Source organism: Heteronotia binoei, chromosome 6, assembly GCF_032191835.1.
Source record: "Heteronotia binoei isolate CCM8104 ecotype False Entrance Well chromosome 6, APGP_CSIRO_Hbin_v1, whole genome shotgun sequence".
Classification (NCBI taxonomy): domain Eukaryota; kingdom Metazoa; phylum Chordata; class Lepidosauria; order Squamata; family Gekkonidae; genus Heteronotia; species Heteronotia binoei.
In genome coordinates, this window is record NC_083228.1 from 26,256,948 (window position 1) to 26,278,777 (window position 21,830).

General features: G+C 43.8%; 1 protein-coding gene across 1 annotated transcript in view; it reads left to right on the forward strand.

Annotated features, from left to right (window-relative positions):
• MYPN (myopalladin) overlaps positions 1-21,830 on the forward strand; it is a 70,462-nt gene that overhangs the window by 7,164 nt on the left and 41,468 nt on the right. Inside the window, exons 2-4 of the mRNA XM_060241168.1 lie at positions 8,921-9,853; positions 19,512-19,687; positions 21,648-21,699. Coding sequence (XP_060097151.1) covers positions 8,922-9,853; positions 19,512-19,687; positions 21,648-21,699 — 1,160 coding nt within the window. The 5' untranslated portion in view covers position 8,921. The remainder of the gene's footprint in view (positions 1-8,920; positions 9,854-19,511; positions 19,688-21,647; positions 21,700-21,830) is intronic.

The window sequence follows — 21,830 nt, forward strand, 5'->3', positions numbered from 1 at the left end:
TCTGCCCAGCACAGACGGAGTCTCAGGCCCCCCCTTGCGGGGAACCCCACCTCCGTCAGCAGCAGGACACAGAGTGCAAGGCGCCAGCCAGGTGCCCAGCACATGCCCTTCTCCCTCCCCCGCACTCCCCTCTGCTCTGTGCCATGTGATGGGGGGGAAAGACCCTCAGACTCCCCTGTCCACTCTATCGCAAAGGTGGCTCATAGACTCGGCCCCTCCCCACCCGCTGACAGAGGGAACACTGCACACAGCACACTTGGAAGGGGGTGGGGCAGAGGGAATGTGCAGCAGACACCACGCACGCGAGACAAAGAGCGGCACATCGCAACACTTTATTGGTCAACAACTGGGTGCAACAGTTTCCTAGGAACACCTCAGACAGTCTTGCTGGACGTGAGGGGCACGAGGCTTCACTTCGAGAGGAGGGTGAGAGCAGTTGACGGAGAAGAGGGGGGGAGGAAGTGCCCCACATGGAAGCCTCTCTGTTGCATTCAACCTGCAAAACAGAAACAGAGATCAAAAGCACCCGAAGGGGCGGCAGCTGCAGCCATGCACACGTGTTGTGCTGAGGGAATCTCTTAAATGGACAGTCTCCGACCCACCTCCCTGCACCAGAGCAGCTGCCAGACACACACCCCTGTGCCCTGCCAAGGGTTGGGAATGCAGCACAGGGCAGACCAAGGGAAGGGAGCAAGCATCAGCACTGGGGAGTGGAGCCAGCAAATGCCCCCTGCCGGAGCCCACTGCCTGGTTCAAGTGCCGGAAACACTTGCACACCAAGCGGTCGAGAGCGAGGGGAGGGGAAGGACAGTGGGGGTGCACAGTGGAACTTACCCAGCCATGGGTGACAGTCCTTGCATGCCCGGAACCTGTGGAGACCTGGAAACAAGAGCAGTTAGCCCAGGGGAGAGACCTTGCTCTCCCCCACACAAGTCAAAGATACTGTCAAAGCAAGCGTGCAGAGAAGAGCCCATCACCAACGTGCCTGTCCCTCTCTCTAAGTCCGCATGGCAGGGAGCTCCCCGACAGATCTCCCCGCCTCGCAAAGCTGTCCCTAACAACTGAGTTTCTAGGAGGGGCGGACGACGATTGGGTGTTGGGGAGGGGGCTTGTCAGCCTGAGGTGCAAGGGGACTGGTGAGGCAATTACACCACTTCCTAAGGGGTTTGCGGGCTTCTGCAGTGGCGGAGGTGACCTTTGTTTTTGGTTTCAATGAGTGCCTATGGGACACGCTGCTGTTTTTGCAGATGTAACGATGCACCTCTCGGGGGGGGCGTGTCATGGCCCAAACTCCTCAGGGAACTGCCTAAGCCTGGCCGGGCCCTCAACTCCACCCCCTCCTGCGCCTGAGCGCTGAGCTCCGCCGTACTTCTGCCAACGCTCGGGCACAGCCCTCATGCACCGCTGCTCTTAGGCGGAGCGGCGCTCTGGCAGCCCCACACGTACGTAGCTCCTCTCCACTGCAGCGGAGCCGGCCTTACATGGGCGCAAATGCTACTTGCGCCAATGTAGTGGATTGTCTGCTCCCAAAACACTTTCGACCCCCCCCCCCCCCCAGGATTGCGCTCTTAAGCTCCTTCTTCCTATGTTTCATAATTCTGATCTAAATTTGTTCCATATGCTCCTAGGAATTAGGTTCTCTGAGGGAATTCTCAGTCCATATCTGACAGAAGCACATCTGGCATTCACAAGGTCTATATAATGTGCATCAGGCCATAGTTTACTGGAAAGGAAAGGAAAGGAAAGGAAAGGAAAGGAAAGGAAAGGAAAGGAAAGGAAAGGAAAGGAAAGGAAAGGAAAGGAAAGGAAAGGAAAGGAAAGGAAAGGAAAGGAAAGGAAAGGAAAGGAAAGGAAAGGAAAAGGTCCCCTGTGCAAACACCAATTGTTTCAGACTCTGGGATGACATTGCTTTCACAACGTTTTCACGGCAGACGTTTTATGGGGTGGTTTGCCATTGCCTTCCCCAGTTATCTACACTTTCCCCCCAGCAAGCTGGGTACTCATTTTACCGAGCTCGGAAGGATGGAAGGCTGAGTCAATCTCGAGCCAGCTACCTGAAAAGCCAGCTATTGCCGGGGATCGAACTCAGGTCGTGAGCAGAGCTTAGGACTGCAGCACTGCAGCTTTAACACTCTGTGCCACGGGGCTTTTTTCTTTTACTTTAAAGCATTGTATATTTATCACAGTTTCAATCTGTTTTTCTTCTAAAGAGCTTGGAACACTGGCCCCTCTCAATTTTATTATCACAACAACCTTGTGTGGTGGGACAGACCAAGAGACAGTGACTGGCCAAAGGACATCAAGTGAACTTCATGGCAGAATAGGGTATGAACCCACAGAAGACAAGGCCTACTCTGTAGTCTTTGTACCCCAATGGCTTTTTCTTTGTATTCCCATCTCATTCTGCTTTGTTTGACAACCTAATTTCCTTGTACACAGATTAACAAATAAAATAATAGGCAAACAACAAAAGTCATAATTTGTGTATCAGATTATGAATAAAACCAGGTAAGGTTACTTTCATTGCTGAAGTTAAAATGTTTCTGAAGGAATCGGAGGTACTAACTGAATATGTTTGTGACTACCCATATTTTGTGATATAATTGGTAAATTAATCAAGTATAGTTTTAGTGGATTCATTAGTGGAAACAAGTTTCAAAGTTTGAGGGCAAATTTTAGTTAGCTGGGCTCCAACTTTAGGGCATCTTTGTTAATTTGAAGCAGTTGTCAGTTCTAACAGTTTACTATAGAAGGGGACAAAAATATGAAAGGTGGTTTTTTTCTCTAACAAATGTCAGCCTCTGTTTCACTTAAATTGACTTATACTTCCCACAATATTTTTAAAAGTCACCTATATGTTGATTTTGATAATATGCACGCTTTTTTCAGTTTAATCATTTAACTGATTGATCAGTTACTAGGAAGACGATTACTCATGAAAAAGGGTTGGCTCCGGACTGCATTTTCTGCTAACAACAAAAGTTAGCAGAACACACTCCTGTTTAGCAGAACATAACTTTCCAGTCTGTTCCCCTCTCTTAGCAGCCCATTTACTATTCAGAAATACCATGGTGGCGGGGGTGGGGGCGTGGACAGGGGACCTCAGGAATGGCAGACTGAGGCTGTGCAGCAGGAAGAAGGCGGAACTGACAGAAATTATACTTCCCATCCCATCAGGTGTAAACTTACTCTGTATCCTATTAACAGTTTGTCAGCTCTAATATTTGCTTAATGACTCCTGTGAGCATAACCAAATGAAGTTTGGATCAGGCTAGGAAACATCCCAGGGATGAACTGGCATACCGATCCCCATAGAAATTAATTGCAAGTGCCATGACGAGAGTTAATCACCTCTAAGTCTTATTGACTTCAAAGTGAGACTTGTGCATCTGAAATCAATGGAACTTTAATGGGTTTTGGTTACATTATGTCTTTTACTTTTTTGCATTTTCACTAATAACTGACCACTTGTAGTTGTTATTCAGTCACTAGCAGTTGCACCACTCCAGTACCCCAGCTCCCCAATGGGGAATCTTCCCACTTGAGAAATAAAAATGGTTCCCATCCACATAGCCTGCGGCTTAGGAATGCCAGCCACCAGGCAGAACCTGGGGAGCCCCTGGAATTAGATTTCATCTCCAGACGACAGAGATCAGATCCCCTGCAGAAAATGGATGATTTGGAGGGTAGCCCCTACGACATTGTGCCCCACTGAGGTCCCCGTCCTCCCTAAACTCTATCCCCAAATCTCCAGGAGTTTCCCAACCTGGATCTGATAGCTTACCACCACCACTACCCCATCCTCTGCCAGTGGCCAGGGAGGACCTGACAACCCGATGCCACATCATCACGGGGCTGAGATGTTACATACTCAGAGAGGCTGGCTGAATTTCTGACACATCTAGTGAGGCAGCTGCTAATCCAAAGTAAGTATGATATTACTAGCTGCATGTGGGAAATGAGTAGATTCTTCAGGCAGACTGACAAACCAAGCCCTGAGTTAGATCCAAAGATTCCATCTTGCTAAGTGGAGAGTCATTCTCTAAAAGAATGACCCTTTCCCCAAAGGAAGGATTCTTTCCTCTGATCCCAAATGAAGTCTTGTATTGGAGCAAAACTTCTCATTTAGAAGAAGAGTCTTTAGAACCAACTCTCTTGCTGGAGGGACACGAAGTACTATTTTTCAAGGTGCTGGACGCAGTGTGTGACTAAGGCTGTGGTCAAACACTCTAAATAGTGCACTTTCAATCCACTTTCAATGCACTTTCCAACTGGATTTTACTGTGCGAACTGGCAAAATCTGGTTAGCAAGTACATTGTAAGTGGATTGAAAGTGCATTATTTAGTGTGTGTGATCACAGCCTAGGTATTCTTAACCTATAGATAACAGATTTTTTTTTTCTGGTAGTGCTTTAATAACCTGTAAGTACTATTCAGCCAAAGAATATGGCAGTGGGACCAAAAACATACACACTAAATACAATGAAGACATTTTTACCTATCAAAAAGCCTCGCTATCTCCAACCTCTGATATTAAGACTTTAGCACAGAAAGGGTCAGTTCAGACGTAATACAAAGCTATGGCTTAATTTGAGTTGTGTGGTTACTTCGTGAAAGTAGGATCTGGTCTTCATGTGCTCACTGAATCCTGACTTGTCTCAGGAAATCCTGACTTCAGCTTTGTGTCCCTCGACCCCACCTTGAAACCAAAGGGAGAGAGGAAGAGGCCTGATTCTAATGAGTGCTGGCTGAAGGCAAGAATCATTTAATTGTTAAGCTATTCGTGCCAGGAGACTCTTGAGGTGTAACAGGTGTAGAGTAGGGGGTCTCCAACACAGTGCTTATGGGCACAGTGACACCCGCGGAGACCTTTCCTGGTACCTACCAAGTATTCTTAGAAAGTGGGCATGGTCAGATGGTGCTTTTGCCCAGGAGAGCTCCCGATTGGCCATTGGAGATATGATAGGTGGAGCAAATTTGTTAAAACTGTTTGGAAGCAGCTGCCACCACAGCATAAGGATCTTCACTGAGTGACTGAAGATAAGCTGAGTATTTAAAAACAATATAATTTTTTTTAAAGGGATACTGTGGCTGAGAACAGACGGGCATTTAAAGCCGCCCCGGGGGTGGGAGGCAGGCGGACCAAAAAAGCACGTCCATACATGCACACCTGCCTCTCATCCCACCCCCATCCCACCCCTGGCTTGCCGGGATCTGGCTGAAAAAGGGGTGCCTTTTTGCTGGGGTGCCTCCGAGATGCTTCCCCAGCTATCTGGAAGGCTAGTAAGTGCCTGGAGAGTGCCCAGGGAGCTGCGGACAGGACCCGTGAGCGTTCTAGATGTTCCCCAGGTGCCCACAGCCTGCCCCTTTTCTGACTGCTGTCCAGAAGCTCCGGGGCACTCTATTTCTGGCTGGCTCTCTTTGGGGCAGCTTTAAGCCGCCCCGAACCAGTCGTCTGCTATCAGCCTGTTAAGCAGAGCTTTTGCCTGAAATGTTGAAGAGTTATTATTAGAGTTATTCATGATCTCCCTTCCTGACATTTTGTGACTAGCTCCACCTCCTACAGCAGCCATTTTGTTATTATGCCCACAACCCTCTGTCAGAATGCTGAAGATGCCCACAGGCTCAAAAAGGTTGGGGACCTCTGATACAGAGCATGGGCATAAGGCAAAAAAGGGATTAAACCAGGATACTACCTTCATACCTAACATCAAACCAGTGATGAAGCTGTGGTGGTAACCAGCTTCATATCCTGGCTATGGATTCTGGTTTGAAGGAAACCGATCTGTTATTAGTGTGTTGGCATAGGTTGGGATGATCAATTAACTATATTTAGTTTAATTAAACCATGGTTTTCCATTATGTCCAAACTGAGTCAAACTTGTCATATGGGCTAGACAAAGGCAAAGCAGCCTACCCATCCCAAAATTACCCTGCCTATAGAATACATTTTCATTCTCTGCATGTTTGGTATAGCACAGGTGTGGCCAAACTTTCTTAGCATAAGAACCAAATAGAATAAATGTCAGATGTTTGAGAGCAGCAAGACATGAACATCAGATGTCTTAGAGCCACAAGACATGATTGTCAGATGTTTGAGAGCTACAAGATGGAAGGAAGGAAGGAAGGAAAATAGATAGGGGGAGGGGGAAAGAAAACAACTTTAAATTCATCCCCCAAGCCACCATCTGGAGAGTGAGTTAAAGAAAGAAATGCCTTCTCCAAACTGGCCAATGGGGTGGTGGGGGCTTTGGGAGCCACACAATAGGTATGAAAGAGCCACATGTGACTCCTGAGCAACATTTGGCCACCCTTGGTATAGCATATGCTTCTGTAACTTTTGCATACAGCCCAAGTGTTTTTTGCTGCCTTAATTTCCCAAGACTTTTTCAGATGGTATACTTAACGTAGCAGTAGCTCCTCTGATTTGGTTCCAGCTCTGTAGCTAAAATCCCAGCTGGCTGCTTCTCACTGAATTGCTCTGTTGGCTCAAAAGTTCTCCTTTGCTGTACAGTAGAGCTGGTCAGAATTCCTGTCATGCAGCTCTCGGTCTTCAGCAAACCACCTGCTATTTCACAAGGTCATCCTCTTCCATGAACTCTGTAGCACTGAACCTTTGTTCAGAATCTGTAACTCCCTTTGATACAGAAATTTTTAAAAAGTAGATGTTTGCATGTGATGTTCTTACTGTCCAGTTCTGAATGTTCAGGTACAGAGGAATATACTCCTCCAAACTAGGGTTGCTAATCCCCAGTTGGGTAGGGTATCCTCCGTTTTGGAGGCCCTCCCCCTGCTTCAGGGTTATCAGAAAGCGGGGTGGGGGGGGTTGACTGTCCACTGGACATTCTGTTATATTCTATGGGACTGCTCCTCATAGGATGTAATGGAGAATCAACTGGGTATCTGGGACTCAGGGGGAAGGTGTTTTTTGAGGTAGAGTCACCAAATTTTCGGCATAGGATATGGTGTCTCTCCTCAACCCCGACCTCCAAGTTTCAAAATGGAAGGAAGGCATTTTAAAAGAGTGCAGTTCCTTTGAATGTGATGTGAACTTCAGAGTTCAATCATGCTTGTCTCAACCTTGCTCCTGGCTCCACCCCCAAAGTCCCCAGATATTTTCTGAGTCTGGTCTGGCAACCATATTCCAAACTCAGAATTGCATACAATATAAAAACAGCCATCTGCTTTGAGACAAAGTTTCAGACAGAATCAGAAGGCAATACAGGAAGAAGGCTGCTTTTTTGGAAAGTTTCAGGAAGTATTAGGATGCAACACCATAGAGAGAACAGACTCACACATAGTTTTCTGTATAGGAGGAATTTCATATCTTACTGTAAAATTCATGGCTGACTAGCTAATGGACCCAGGAGCAATTTTATCTGGCTTTTGGCAGCCCTGTGAAATTTTAAATTGTAACCAGTTTGTCCACACTTTGACTCATATTGTTTTTAAGGGGGTGCTAAATAATATTCAATCGCATTAAATTGAATTAAAATATTCTACATTCAATTTACATTTATTTTATATATCATATATTTGCATGGATCGCTGTGGGTGGCCCAGACTAGCCTGATCTTGACAAATCTCAGAAGATAAGCAGAGTTGGTCCTGACAAATATTTGGATGAGAGACCATCAAGGAAGTCCAGGGTCACTACAAAGAGGCAGGCCTTAAATAGGCTGAGACTTGACAGCACATTCCACCACCATTGTTGTGGGAAGGAAGGCTGAATGGTATAGCCAGATCTCATCAGATCCTGGAGGCTGAGCAGGGTTGGTACTTGGATGGGAGACCATCAAGGAAGGCTTTGCAGCAGAAGGCAATGGCAAACCACCTCTGCTTCTCATTAACCTTGAAAGACCCTTGCTGGGGTCGCCATAAGTATGTTGCAACTTGACAGCACTTACTTATGCATGTACTGTTGTACCTGAATGTGTGTATTCTACAAGCAGCCAGGGCTTTTTTGGTAGAAAAAGCCCAGCAGGGAGTTATTTACATATTAGGCCACACCCCCTGACACCAAGCCAGCCAGAACTGTGTGTTCTTGTTCAAAAAAAGCCCTGCAGGGAGCATTTGCTTAGGGAGGGGATGTAGGTCAGAGGTACTGCCTTGCATTCAGTTGGTCCTAGGGTCTGTCTGAAGCACTTGCAGCACTGAGAATAACCATTCTATCTGACTCCCTGGAGAGACTGCTGCTACCAGCAAGAGTGGGCAATACTGAATCAGATGGACCAGTAGTCTCTGACTTAATGTAACAAGGTTCTTTAATTTTGTTATAGATTTGGGTGTAGCACAGCCAACAAAACTATCAGCTCCAAATCAGTCGCTTATATCCTACTAGATGGTGAATTTTGAAAACTTCCTTCACCTTAAAGAGACTTACTCCAATGGAAGAACCTCTTTTGTCAGACAAAAAAGAAGGCCTCAGACTAGAGTGGCTCCCAAGAATAGAGAAATTGGCCATCCCAAACTTGATCTTGATCTTGGAGAGTCAGTTTGGTGTAGTGGTTAAGCGTGCGGACTCTTATCTGGGAGAACTGGGTTTGATTCCCCTCTCCTCCACTTGCAGCTGCTGGAATGGCCTTGGGTCAGCCATAGCGCCTCTCACAGAGTTGTCCTTGAAAGGGCAGCTGTTGTAAGAGTTCTCTCAGCCCCACCTCCCATACAGGGTGTCTGTTGAGTGGTGGGGTGGAAGGTAAAGGAGATTGTGACTGCTTTGAGACTCAGAGTATAGGGTGGGATATAAATCCAATATCTGTATCTGTCTTTAAGACCCAGTCTTAAAGAAAGGAGTAGAAATGCCCTTTGGATAGAAATGTCCGTTAACCGTTTGCATTCCTCTCTGCAGAAAAATGATTCAGTACTAGCAACCACCTTCTATTGACAAGGTTATGGTCCTGTTTGTACTCTTTGTCAACAGCATGCAAGACGATACTTCGGAATCTTCGACTTCCATAACTCAACTTCTGCGAGAGAGCTACTTAGCTGAAAACAGCCATCAAGGGAATAGTGAAAGAAGTAGATCAGAGCCATCTCCGCATTTGTTCCATTGTGGTGGTATTGCTGGGACTCCTGAGGAAGTGGCTTGTCAAGATGAACTTCCCGATCTTTCTGCCTTTCTGAGCCAAGAAGAACTGGATGAAAGTGTGAACCTGGCCAGACAGGCCATCAGTCAAAGTCCACTTGACGTCAAACAAGAAGAGCAGCACACCCATGTGTTTTATCCTTCTGAGCTGAAAAAAACGGTTCCAAACAAACAACAATTCCAGTCTACAGATTCATCTGCTTCAGATAACAGCCTTCTTCACTCCAGTTTTTGTCAGGAGAATGCCAGAGACACTAATAGTTCCAAGGAAGACTCTCAGGATCTAAAGAAACAGCAGTTCGGTTCGGAGGCGGAATCCAAAAAGGAATTCCTCAACAAGGCTGCAGATTTTATTGAGGAACTTTCTTCGCTTTTCAAAGCACACAATTCAAAAAGGATCAGACCGCGGACGTGCAAAAACTACAGGAGCAAACTTGAATCTAAAAGCAAGGCTACCCAAGACAATAGCTCTGGTTTCTCGAATTTGTCCGAAAACCGAGAAAGGCCTTGCCTTCCAGTACCTCAGGATTTGGATCAAGCTGAGCCTTCACTTGACAACCCAGATAATCCTCATCAAGCTGACTTGGAAGCTGTAAATAAACTAGAAAGTTCAGAGTTAACAGCAGAGTTGGCTGTACCTTTTTATTCTGAGGGGCCTATAGGCCAACCACCGCATTTTACTCAAAAACTGAGGAGCAGAGAGGTCCCTGAAGGAACCAAAGTACAGTTGGACTGCATTGTGGTAGGAATTCCATCACCTGAAGTCAGGTAAACATGACCCTATTGTATTTCTGCAAAAGAAAATCTGCACAGGCTGCCAACGGTTTTATTTCAATGTGTCAGGTTAATGAAAATGAAATTTAAAAACACTGTGCAAAGACCCCAAAAAAACCCATATAAACAATAAACTCACATTGGAAAGTACTTGTCTTCTATATTATATCGATATCCTGCAATAGTTGTTTCAAAAACATGTACTATATAGAGGAATCCACCTTTAATTTTTTGTTAAATGAGCATCCCAGGGTTCCAGTGTTTTATGTACTACCTAAAATACACAAATCTGGTTTCCCTCCCTCTGGGCATCTCATCGTGTCCGGCTCAGGATCCTAGAGCATCTGTCCCAGTATATAGATTCCTTTTTGAAACCATTTGTGTGTGGTTTTTTAAATTTCATTTTCATTCTTTTAGATACACTGTGGTCCCATTGTATTTGTGTGTCAAATTAAGCCTGATCTGAAAACGTTCACTGATAAATAAATACAAAGAAATGATAAAAACAACCATTTCCTTCAATTCATGAGTAGCACAAGAACTATCACTCTCTGTTAGAATCTCCCTTCAATAATCATTCCTTCTGTGGCTTTGAAAAAGTTACCAGCCACTCTGACTATGTAGGGATGCCAGCCTCAATGTGGGACCTGGGGATCCCCTGGAATTACAGCTGGATAAAAGAGATGCTCTGGAGGGTAGCAGGGCTTTTCTGTAGCAGGAATTTCTTTGTATATTAGGCCACACACCCCTGATATAACCAATCCTCCAAGAGCTTACAGTAGGCCTGGTACTAAGAGCCATCTAAGCTCTTGGGGGATTGGCTACATCAGGGGTGTGTGGCCTAATATGCAAAGGAGTTCCTGCTACAAAAAAAGCCCTGGAGGGTAGATTCTATGGCATTGTATCCCACTGAGGTCCTTGTCTTCCCCAGGCTCCACCCCCAAAATCTCCAGCAATTTCCCAGCCTGGATGGGGCAACCCCACCCCCATCCCCCACTGGTGTCTGGGGGGGGACCTGTCAGTTCACTGATGCTGTGATATCACTGAATGGTGTGTGAGTTTTTCAATTCACCAGAACTCTTCCTCAGGCTGAATGTTAACCAAAAAAGCAAATAAAATGTCTAAAAATAGAAAAGCCATCCTGAATTCACCATCATCACCAGATAAATTTTCCTTGCTCTCTTAAAACATTATTTTAAATTGCCATATCCAGCCTGAAGAAGAGCTCTGGTGAACTCAAAAGCTCACACAGTTATGTGTCATTTTATTGGTCCTAATAAAATGTATGATGCGGTTTGTCTTCTCATTTTTTATGTTTATTTTACTTATGGATCTGCTAACCATGTCTCTTCAAGGCTGAACAAACATTTAATTAGATAAGCATGCCAGGCACCTAAAAATAAATGTCAAGGAAACAAGAACCTGCCTCAAGCATAGAGAAAGAAGGGGGCTCATACTGAGTTCAGAAGAAGGCTGCCAGCTCTTGAGTAGAGACAGTTCTGTAGATTTGGGGGGTGCAGGCTCAGGAGGGATCCCAGCAGGGTATAATGCCACAGTGTCTACCCTGCAAAGCAACCGTTTTCTCCAGGGGAATGCATCTCTCTAGTGTGGAGGTGTTGTAATTCTGAGAGATCTCCAGGGCCCACCTGAAAGTTGGCAACCCTCATTCAGAAAGAGGTACATGTGAACGTAGAGAGGAACGTTTATATAATTCATCTGGATTTATCAGCCTTTGCATGCGACTATCAGCATTCCTCAAATTTTTGACATTTATTGCAATATAATATGTGGAAGTGTTTCTCTGAGACTGATCATTTATGGAACTCTCCAGGTCCCCGTCTGCAGGGGGATTTAGGGGCAGTGCTCCCTTAGAAATAGGCTATGCCCATTCTCTGAATCCACAGGTTTCATTTTTAAACAAATAAATCGCTAGCCCTTTTTTGTTCTGGAGATAAAAGAGGAAATGTGTGTGATTTTGGTCGGGATTGCTTGGAAAGGAACAGCAGAGGGGAAAGTGCAAATAGCAGGAGGTGAGTGAGTTAATTCCTTGATGACCAGATTCATTCTCAGCTGCTGTGCTCCCTACCCTTTTCTCCCAGCTCCTTTGGTACTTTCTTGTCTTTTTCCTCTTTGTTGTCTATAGTAACAAGTAAGAACAATTAAGCAGAAAAGGGGTGTCAGATTTATAGTACGTTGGGGTTGTTTGTTTGCAGACGGGTATTTGATTCAGGATGTGGAATGGTATAGTATAGCCTAGTCTTGTCAGATCTTGGAAGCTTAGCAAGGTCAATATTTGGATAAGAGGACACCAAAGAAGACACTGAAGAGTAAGGCAATGGCAAACCACCTCTGCTTAATCCTTGAAAACTCTATGGCATTGCCATAAGTCAGCTGTGACTTGGTGGCACTTTGCACACACACACACACACACACACACACAGTTCAGGAATAGGTGGGGCCTTGGAAGGAGAGCAGAAGCAGAAAAACAAGTGTCCAGTTTCACTCAGCCATGTGTCTGAATTTAACCATGAACTGCAAGACACACGGTTGTAGGTTGCCTGAGTGAATGTATGTGTTCTTCCAAGCATGTACAAAATGCCTTTTACTCACCAAGCACAAACTTCTGTCTGTACCCCACCCATTTAGCATTAGAGCTAAACATGGTGTAATACCCAGACAGGCCTAGAACTTCTCACTAAAGACAAGAAAAAGTACTTCATAGCAAGAAAACCAAAAAGTTGAAGGGACACAGTATCTCGGCAATCTTAAGCCCTATCACTGCCCTCCCAGTACAGAAGAAACTTCAGATTTTGGAGGGAATCTAGATACATTTGAAAGTCAAAGTGGCAAACACTCTGTGGATATGTTGATTGGTGTGCTTTCTTTCCCCTCTCTTACTAACTCCACACGTCTGTCTACTTGGTATTAGAAGATGAAGTTCTAGGTTGGATGAAACTGTCCCTAACAGTGTTAAGGCTTTATGTTTCAAATGTTATCTAGTTGAGTAAGGCTGCATCAGACTGTGTTGTAGCATATCAGTCAGTAATAGCATTGCCAGTGCATCTCCAGCAAATGCCAAGAGTTTTGGGGGCAGTCACTGGCCACAATGTCATTTCCAAGTGATGCTCTAGGAATTTCCCCAGTTTCTATGGTGAAGACCACAGAGACTGCAGGAAATTCCTAAAGCATCACCATTGATACCATTCCTACCCATTTTTTCTCTCCTGCCACTTAAATTAATATGAGTAGAGGACTGAACGTAGAGGGTGGGAGGTTTCCCACTGCCAGTGAGCACACAGCAGCCATAGTCAGTGGCTAACCTAAATTACCGGGCTGAAGATTTTAAATCCAGTTCAATGCAAATTGATAAAGCAAACTTTAAGCCTATCAGGTTTACCTAGGCTTTTGCTGTTTCAAATTTTGCTATCTCTTCTCTCTGAGTGGCCAGAACTCCTGGTCTTGGCCCTAAAGCTCGTATTTTGGAGTTCATTATTGCTCTGAAACCTTGGGTTTGAGGGCTCACTTGAAGGAAGCAGATCCTCCTTCTAGCCTTCTAGCCTTCTTTTTAAGACTTCTGTGCATGCCTGCTTGTGACAAAACTACTGCACTTGTAAACTGGAGATGGGAAGCAATAATCTAGCACTTAACAGCTTGACTATATTTTAGCATGAGCACACAGTGAATTGCTGCCATAGTAATAACCCATCTCTTTAAAGCCAAAAGACTGCTTGTATATTCAGATACCATATCATACAATACCTAGTAGTGTATGGATGTACTGCTACTAATCATTCAAGGTGGCTGCACCAGGACCCACCCCATGACATCCCTGGGTATGGCATTATCAGGCCAATTCCAATGATTCTCAACATTTGGAATGAGGGGAGCATAATTTACAGTTATGCCCTGTCACCGTAACATTTCTGGCTATGAGTCTGGAGGAGGATTGCCTTCTGGTTCTGTTTTGTGCTAGGATCCAGCCTTCAATCACATTAACTGGCTCTCAGCAAATGACATGGATGATATTCTGCTGAAGTATTTTCCATGTGAATCATTCCGGGAGGCTTCCCATGAATGTGACACATTACGTCAGAGCTGGCCCATTGAGACAGAATGCCATGCTAGACTATGAGTGTAACCTAGTATGCCTGATCTTAGGATCTTATACATTTCCTCCGTTGGCTTGTAAGTGACCCATATTTGCCACCTCTACTCAGAAGTGCCTGCATTTTTTCCAAACTACTTAGCTCACCTCTGTTAGGTTAATTTAACTTTGGCTTGGCAACACACCCCTCACTCCAATAACAGTCAAAAGGATTTGAAACTCTATAAACAGGCTGTTGGTCATGGGTTTCCTATGAGAGCGCTCTGATCCATGTAGAGGAGTAATAACTAAGAGAAGCATATGCTAATCTCACGTTGTTCGAGAGTTCAGGTCTTCTGCCCTGAAGATTCTTATTCACATTCAGAAATCAGTCCTAAAGTGAAAGTAAGGTGAAAGTAAACTGCTATGGTAAGAAACTGATCAGAGCAGCACCTCTCCTGTTCTGAGGCCCCTGAGCAAGACAATAGAATCAATCACAGAATCATAGAATTGGAAGAGACCTCCAGGGTCATCTAGTCCAACGCCCCCCCCCTCCCCCCAATGCAGGAAATTCATACTAAGAAAGTGATAGGAGCATCCTAAATTACACACTTCTAACACCATTGATTTCTCAGTGGCCTTGGAAGTAATTCTTCTTTCACAAGTTACTTTCACATTGGTAGTAAGTCCCACTGAATTCATTGGGGCTTCCTTACTTATTGGATTACAGCTGTAGTCTCCATCAAGATTAAAGCATTTTCTGCAAGTTCTTATTGATTTCTTTGAATTCAGCTACATTATCCTGATACCAGTGGTGGTGGGTGGAGGAAATGTCCACTGAGCTCTCCATTATACCCTATGGAGACTGGTTCCCATAGTGTATAATGGAGAATTGATCCATGGGTATCTGGGGCTCGGGGGGTGTGTGCTTTTTTTGAGGCAGAGCCACCAAATTTTCAGCATAGTATCTGGTGCCTTTCCTTAAAAAAACACCCAAGTTTCAAAAAGATTGGACCAGGAAGCCCAATAGTTTGATCTCAAAAGGTGTCCCCGTCCTCCATCATTTCCAATGGAAGGAAGGCATTTCAAAGGAATTTGATGGCCAGAATTCCCTTCAGAGTTTAAGCATGCTTGTCACAATCTTGTTCATGGCTCCACTCCCCAAAGTCTCCTGGCTCCACCCCCATAGTCCCCAGATATTTCCTGAGTTGGACCTGGCAACCCTAAATGCTAAATTCTATCACTCTAGTCTAGAGCAGGGGTCCCCAATGTGGTGCCTATGAGTACCATGGCACCCACCAACACCTTTTCTGGTACCTAGGAAGTGGCTGGAGTCACACAGGGCTTTTGCACAGCAAGGGTTCAAATTGCTACTAGGGATTTGATTGGCTATGTAGATTTTTTAAAATGTTGCTCCAGCAGCAACTGCCGCCACAGCACAAGAATCTTCACTGTGTGACTGAAGTAAAGCTATAGCAATCGTTTTATGGCTGGTTCCGCCTTCTGTGGCAGCCATTTTATGGCAACCATTTTGTGGCTACTGCACCCAAAATGCCTTGTCAGAATTCCAACAGAGCACACAGGCTCAAAAAGGTTGGAGATGTCTGGTCTAGAGGGAACAGTAGTCTTGATGAGTACAAAGTGACTTCATATGCATATACAGAATATTCTGTGCTATTTGGAAATATAAGGGTTCTTCCAGTATTTTTCATAATCATAATGCAAATTGTTTGAACTATAATCAAAGTTGTTAGCATTTTTAAAATATTAGCTAATGACAATCCCAAGCAGTTTTTTGTAATTGAAGTAAACAAATTATCAATAATCAAAATATTCTCAAAACTATTGCATCAATCTCTTCCCACCCCCGCCCCCCACAGATATCTGCCAAAAAATTATTTGTGTTTTGGTATTTCTTTGCCCACATTGGTAATGTCAAAAAGGAACTGGGTCTTGGGGATTTAGCAACAGAAATACTCAATGGAGTTCAAGTAACAGAACTGTCAAAGCCAGGGCTATTTTTGTAGAAGTCCAGCAGGAACTCATATGCATATTAGGCCACACCCCCTGCCCCCAACAGCCCCAACCTGGCGTGACACCCTCGACATGATGATGTCACATGGAACTGATGTCATTTTGCTGGGGATATCGTTGGCGACGCTCTGGTTTTTTGGGCAAAACTCTATGGCACCTTTGGAATTCTGTCATAGGGTGGTGGGCACAGCTACAAACCTCTATGGCTTGTGCATATTAGGTGCCATCAAGTCACTTATAGTGGCCCTATACATTAATGACCTACAAAGCATCCTCTCATTAACAGCCTTGCTCAGGTCTTGCAAACTGAGGGCTGTGGCTTCCTTGATTGAATCCATCTATCTCATATTGGGTCTTCTTCGTTTTCTGCTGACTTCCATTATTCCTAGCATTATTGTCTTTTCCAGTGACTCTTGTCTTCTCATAATGTGACGAAAGTACAATAGTCATTTCAGTTTCCAGGGAGAGTTCAGGCTTGATTTGATCTTGAACCCACTTATTTGTCTTTTTGGCAGTCCACAGTATTCCATAAAACTCCTCCAATAACACATTTCCAATGTATCAGTTTTCTTCCTGTTAGCTTTCTTCATTGTCCAGTTTTCACATTCATACATAGTAATGGATAATATGGCATGAATTAACTTAACTTGGTTGTCTGCAACACAACCTTACACTTAAGAATCTTTTCTAGCTCCTTCATGACTGCCTTTCCCAGCCTCAATCTCCTTCTGACTTATTGGTTGCAGTCTCCCTTTTGGTTGACAATAAAGCCAAGGAATAGAAAATTTTGAACAATTTCAAATCCTTCATTGTCAGTCTTAAAAGTTGTGTAGGGGTCATTACTTTTGTCTTGTTGATGTTCAGCTGTAATCCTGCTTTGGCACTTTCTGTTTTAACCTTCATCAGGAGTCTTTTCAAGTCTTTGCTGCTTTCTGCCAGTAATATGGAATCATCTGCTTATCTCAATTTGTTAAGGAGCGTTTTCGCACTGACCTTACTTGGGAGCGACGTCCCTCTTCACCGCACAGCGTCTGCACGGATTTCGCACTAATTGCTCCGCAGAACCCGGAAGAGCCGCAAAGTCCCGCGGCTTTTGCGTCGCAAATGTAAACTGGTTTTTGGCCAGTTTACATTTGCGACGCAAAAGCCGCGGGACTTTGCGGCTCTTCCGGGTTCTGTGGAGCAATAAGTGCGAAATCCGCGCAGACGCTGCGCAGTGAAGAGGGACGTCGCTCCCGAGTAAGGTCAGTGTGAAAACGCCCAAGGTTTCACCAATTTTTACTCCATCTTTTTCTAAGTCTAATTCAGCTTTTCTTATGATATGGCATAAAGATTGAACAGACAGGGAGATAAAATATATCCTTATTGGACAGCTTTTTCAATTGGAAACCATTCTGTTTCTCCCCACTGCGTTCTCATAGAAGCCTTTCATCCAGAGTAAAGGTTGTGCATCAAAACAATCAGATATTGTGGTACACACATTTCTTTTAAGACAAGACATAGCCTTTTCATGATCCATGCAGTCAAAAGCTTTGTTGTAATCTATCAAACACAAGATGATTTGCCTGATTCTCTTGCATGCAGTAACCAATGTAAATGTGCAATATGATCTCTAGTGCCTCTTCCTTTTCTGAATCCAGCCTTGGACACCTGACATTTCTTGTTCCATATACGGTGACAGTCCTTGATGTAAGGTTTTGAACATCATGTTACTCACATGAGAAATTAATGTAATAGTCCAATAGTTGCTGCAGTCTTTGATGTCTCCTTTTTTGGGAATGTAAATTGACAATTTCCAGTTTTGGTTCCATATTTGTTAGCTTAATCTTGTTAAGATTCCAAAGATTCTGTTTCTGTGGCTTGGAATAACCATTGATATCCCTCCTAATACTGGTGATTTGTTTCTCCCAGTTGATCTTAATGCAGCTTTCACTTCACTTTCTAAAACTATTGGTACTTCTTCAAAAGTTTCTTCTCTGAAGAAATCTGTCATCCTTTCACCTCTTCTGTTCTTCAGTGTATACTTCCCATCTTTTCTTTATTTTGTCTTGTTCAGTTAAAGTATTTCCATGCTGATATTTCAGCACAGCTAACTATGCTTTAAATTTCTCTTTGATTTCTTGAATCTCATGGGAAAGATCTTTTGTTCTTCCTTTTTTGTTGTTCTCTTCTATTTCCATAACACTGGTTCTTATAATAGCTCTCTCTGGAGATGTGTAGCCTTGGAGAGCATGAAATACGTCAAATTCAGAATATATCCATTGTTTGAAATCCCATCACTATTAACATAGTAGCATGTAAAAATGGAAATCGTAGCAAGTAATAAATGGAAATAGTTGTTCTTTCAAGACAACCCTATCTGGTTATATTTCATGTCACCCTTGGCTGGCATTTCTGTATCCCTTCTAGCCTTCCTTTGCATTTCTTAACAGGAGCGTTCTGAGATGTTTTCTTCATCTCTTTTTCATTACAGGGCACTGATCTGCTTGGGATGGACCAAATGAGAGCCCAAGAGCTCTTAGCATGCTCAGCCTGTCTTAGCCTCTTCCCAGGTTCCCATACAAAACAATTTTCTTTTCTAGGAACAAGACCCATTGAATAGTCCTCCTGAATGGGATTTGCAGTGAAGTTGCTTCAGGAGGCACTTCTGGTCTTCTTTGTTAAACACATATTTGTAAAAAGCACTCTAATTTTAGAGCATTTATTATCTTCCTTCTTCCTACAACTTATGACTCTCCAGGTGATTCTCCCAAGAACAGCTTAATTTAAAAGAATCCAGGAATAATTTGATCTGAACACAATAAGTATTCAATATCAAGGCCTTTGTATATTCCACAATTCCATGCATGTGCAGAAATTCTCGCCATGGAAATCAGTATCCCACAAAGCTCCAATTTCATTCACTTACACAAGTGTGCATGTAAATCCACAAATTATTCTTTCATTCACATACACAAATGTGCACGTGCACACACAAATTACTCTTCATGGCTGCAAAGGCAGCTTGAAAATATATGAGAAATCTTTAAACCCTATTTCACTTCTAATTTTTGTTTCTATATAATGGCTTTGGAATTATAACTGAGAGCCAGGTCAGTTTTTGAACAAATTATACAGATGATCATGAAAAATTTTCATCTCCAGATATTTGTGAGAATGACTCAGAAAGTCCCCCATGGATGCAAAATATTATATCAGAAACAGCCAAAGTTCAGCCATGGTTCTTAAACTGCTTCTGTTACATTTTTGTATCTCCAGAGAGAATAATACTGAATATAAACAATTATTAGGAAAGTATATGAAGCTGAAACAGAACAAAATACTATCCTTTATTCAACTTTTCTAACAACTTAGTGGGTTCCACCACCACTTCTGTATGAAGCGCAGGCCATTATTGTTCATAATGGTATCTGTCCTGTTTTCATAATGGTATTTGTCCTGTTTTTCATTTGCTTAAGGTGATTGCGCAGCTGCTTTATTGTTGCAGGTTGTCAATTTGTTCACCTTGTGACAAATGGCACTCTTATTTTGCAGGTGGTACTGTGAAGGGAAAGAGCTTGAAAACTCACCAGATATTCACATCATTGAGTCGGGGGACCAGCATTCACTGGTCATTGTTGAAGCTTTTGAAGAAGACACTGGGCGTTACTCTTGCTTTGCTTCTAATATCTATGGAACAGACTCAACTTCTGCAGAAATTTATGTAGAAGGTAAGGATGGAACTCTCTGGAACAGGAGCTGTGTGATAACTATCAACAGTTGTACTCTGTACTTGGTTTTATATAGCTGTATTGATGTAAATCAGGGCTCCCCAGTATAGCACCCATGGGAGCCATGGCATCTGTAGAGTCCTTTCCTGATGCCCACCAAGTGTTTTTAGAAAGTAGGTGGAGCCAGGTGGGGGTTTTGCCTGCCAAGAATTCAGGTTGCACAAATTTAAAAAATATTCCTTTGGCATCAGCTGCCATCATAGCACAAGGTATATCAGTATGTGATTGAAGAAACTATGGCTGCAATCTGATGGGTGGCTTGGTACAGTCAGGCTGCTCACCTAATTTGGTCTGGGGGGGCGGGGTTTGTACTGGGAGAGTCATGATCAGATGTCCTGCTTGTTATGTATTTGCCGTATTAGGTATTTGCTGCTGTGTTCTGTATTGCATCTCACTGGGCTATTATTGCCTGAGCTTGAGACAGGCACTCCTTGCAAACCAACTGGCCAATCAGGATGCTAGGCATGTAACAATTTGTAATAAAGAGACGCAAATGAAGGATTCTGGAGTAAGCCAGTCAGGATGCTAGGCATGTAACAACTTGTAATAAAGAGATGCAAATGAAGGATTCTGGAGTGAGCCAATAGGAGTAATTGTTGACTTCTAGGGGTGTGTGGTTAACCATGGGCAGAGTGTATATAATGAGTGCTGTGCTATTTGTGACTGTTTCTTCTTACAATAAAATGTTCTTGGTTGATTCAGAGCTGGCTGAACTCACTTTACAATAGTGCTGATCACCATGGCCATGGGCAACTCCTCCTTGCCAACGAGCCCTCTGCCGCCAGCACCTTCTTGCTGGCCTCCTGTTCCAGCTCTACATGTCTGCCTTGCCTCTCTTTGCCATCCTGCTGGCCTTGCTGCTTGACCTGAGCAGGACTGGCCACTTTACCTTCCAGGTGCCATTGGGCCCAGTGCGTGGCCCTTCCCAAGCAACATCATCAGGCACCGCCTCAGCCCCACCTTCAGCAGCTGAGCCTCCCCATCCACTGTCCTGACTGGCTCACTCTTGAGCTCACATAAGTGGTTTTAAAGGCGCCTTGGGCAAATAACCGCTTATGCAGTCATCACTAAAAGGTTAAAAAATGGCAACAAAATGGGAACTGGAGGTCCCAAAAGGCTTCACCCCACAAGAGAGTGATCAGATACCAGCACAAGCACTTGTAAACCAGTACATGCAGTAAATCCTGAATTTCTGCAATGTTGGGGAAATTGGGGGTGAGCATGGGAGGCTGATGGCTGCAGGATGGGAGCCAGATGTTGCTGCCTGATCGAGCACTTTAAATCCAGTTGGGAGAAACAATGACTGTGGATCAAAGTGCTAGTCTGATTGTACCCTGTGGGAGCCATTTTGTGACTGGCTTCACCTCCTGAAGCCGGTAATCTGTGGCTGCACCCACCATATTGTGTTAGAATTTCAAAGGTGCCCGCAGGCTCAAAAAGGTTGGGGACCCCTGATCTAAAAGGATGCTGGTGATCAGAGGGTATGGTGGAACATAAAACAGTTCTCTCTTTGATAAGTCTGAGTTCTTCAACTTATTTTGTCAACAAAAATATCATCCTATCTGCCTCAAGATGTAAAATTTCCAGACATTTTTAAGCCACAAGAGGGAGGAACTGGTTGGTTGTTTTTTGTTTTTGTTTTTTTGTGGTTTAGGTTTTTGGATTTCTTAAAATGGAAATTTGGAAGAAAATTGAAATATCAAACCTAAGTTTATGTTATCACATTAGCATAATTCAGCATATAAAATTGTACTATCTGGCATATTTAAGGCATTTAGAAGTACAAAACACCTTACTGTGCAATTGTATGCAAAGTTACTGTGCAATCCATTCTAAGCCACTTGATTTCAGTGCTTAAATAAATATGGTGCCACAGAAAGTGACTTTTGGTTTTTCACAGGAGCGTCATCTTCTGAATCTGAAAGTGACACCAGCAAAGAAGAAATGGATCGGTAAGTGTTGCATGAATGGAAGTCTTCTAAACTATTCGTAAAATATTTTCCTTCTCAGTACAGATCATGTGTACTATGTTTGGTATTCTTAGCAGAGGGAAGGGGGAAGAGTCAGAAATGCATCTCTTCCA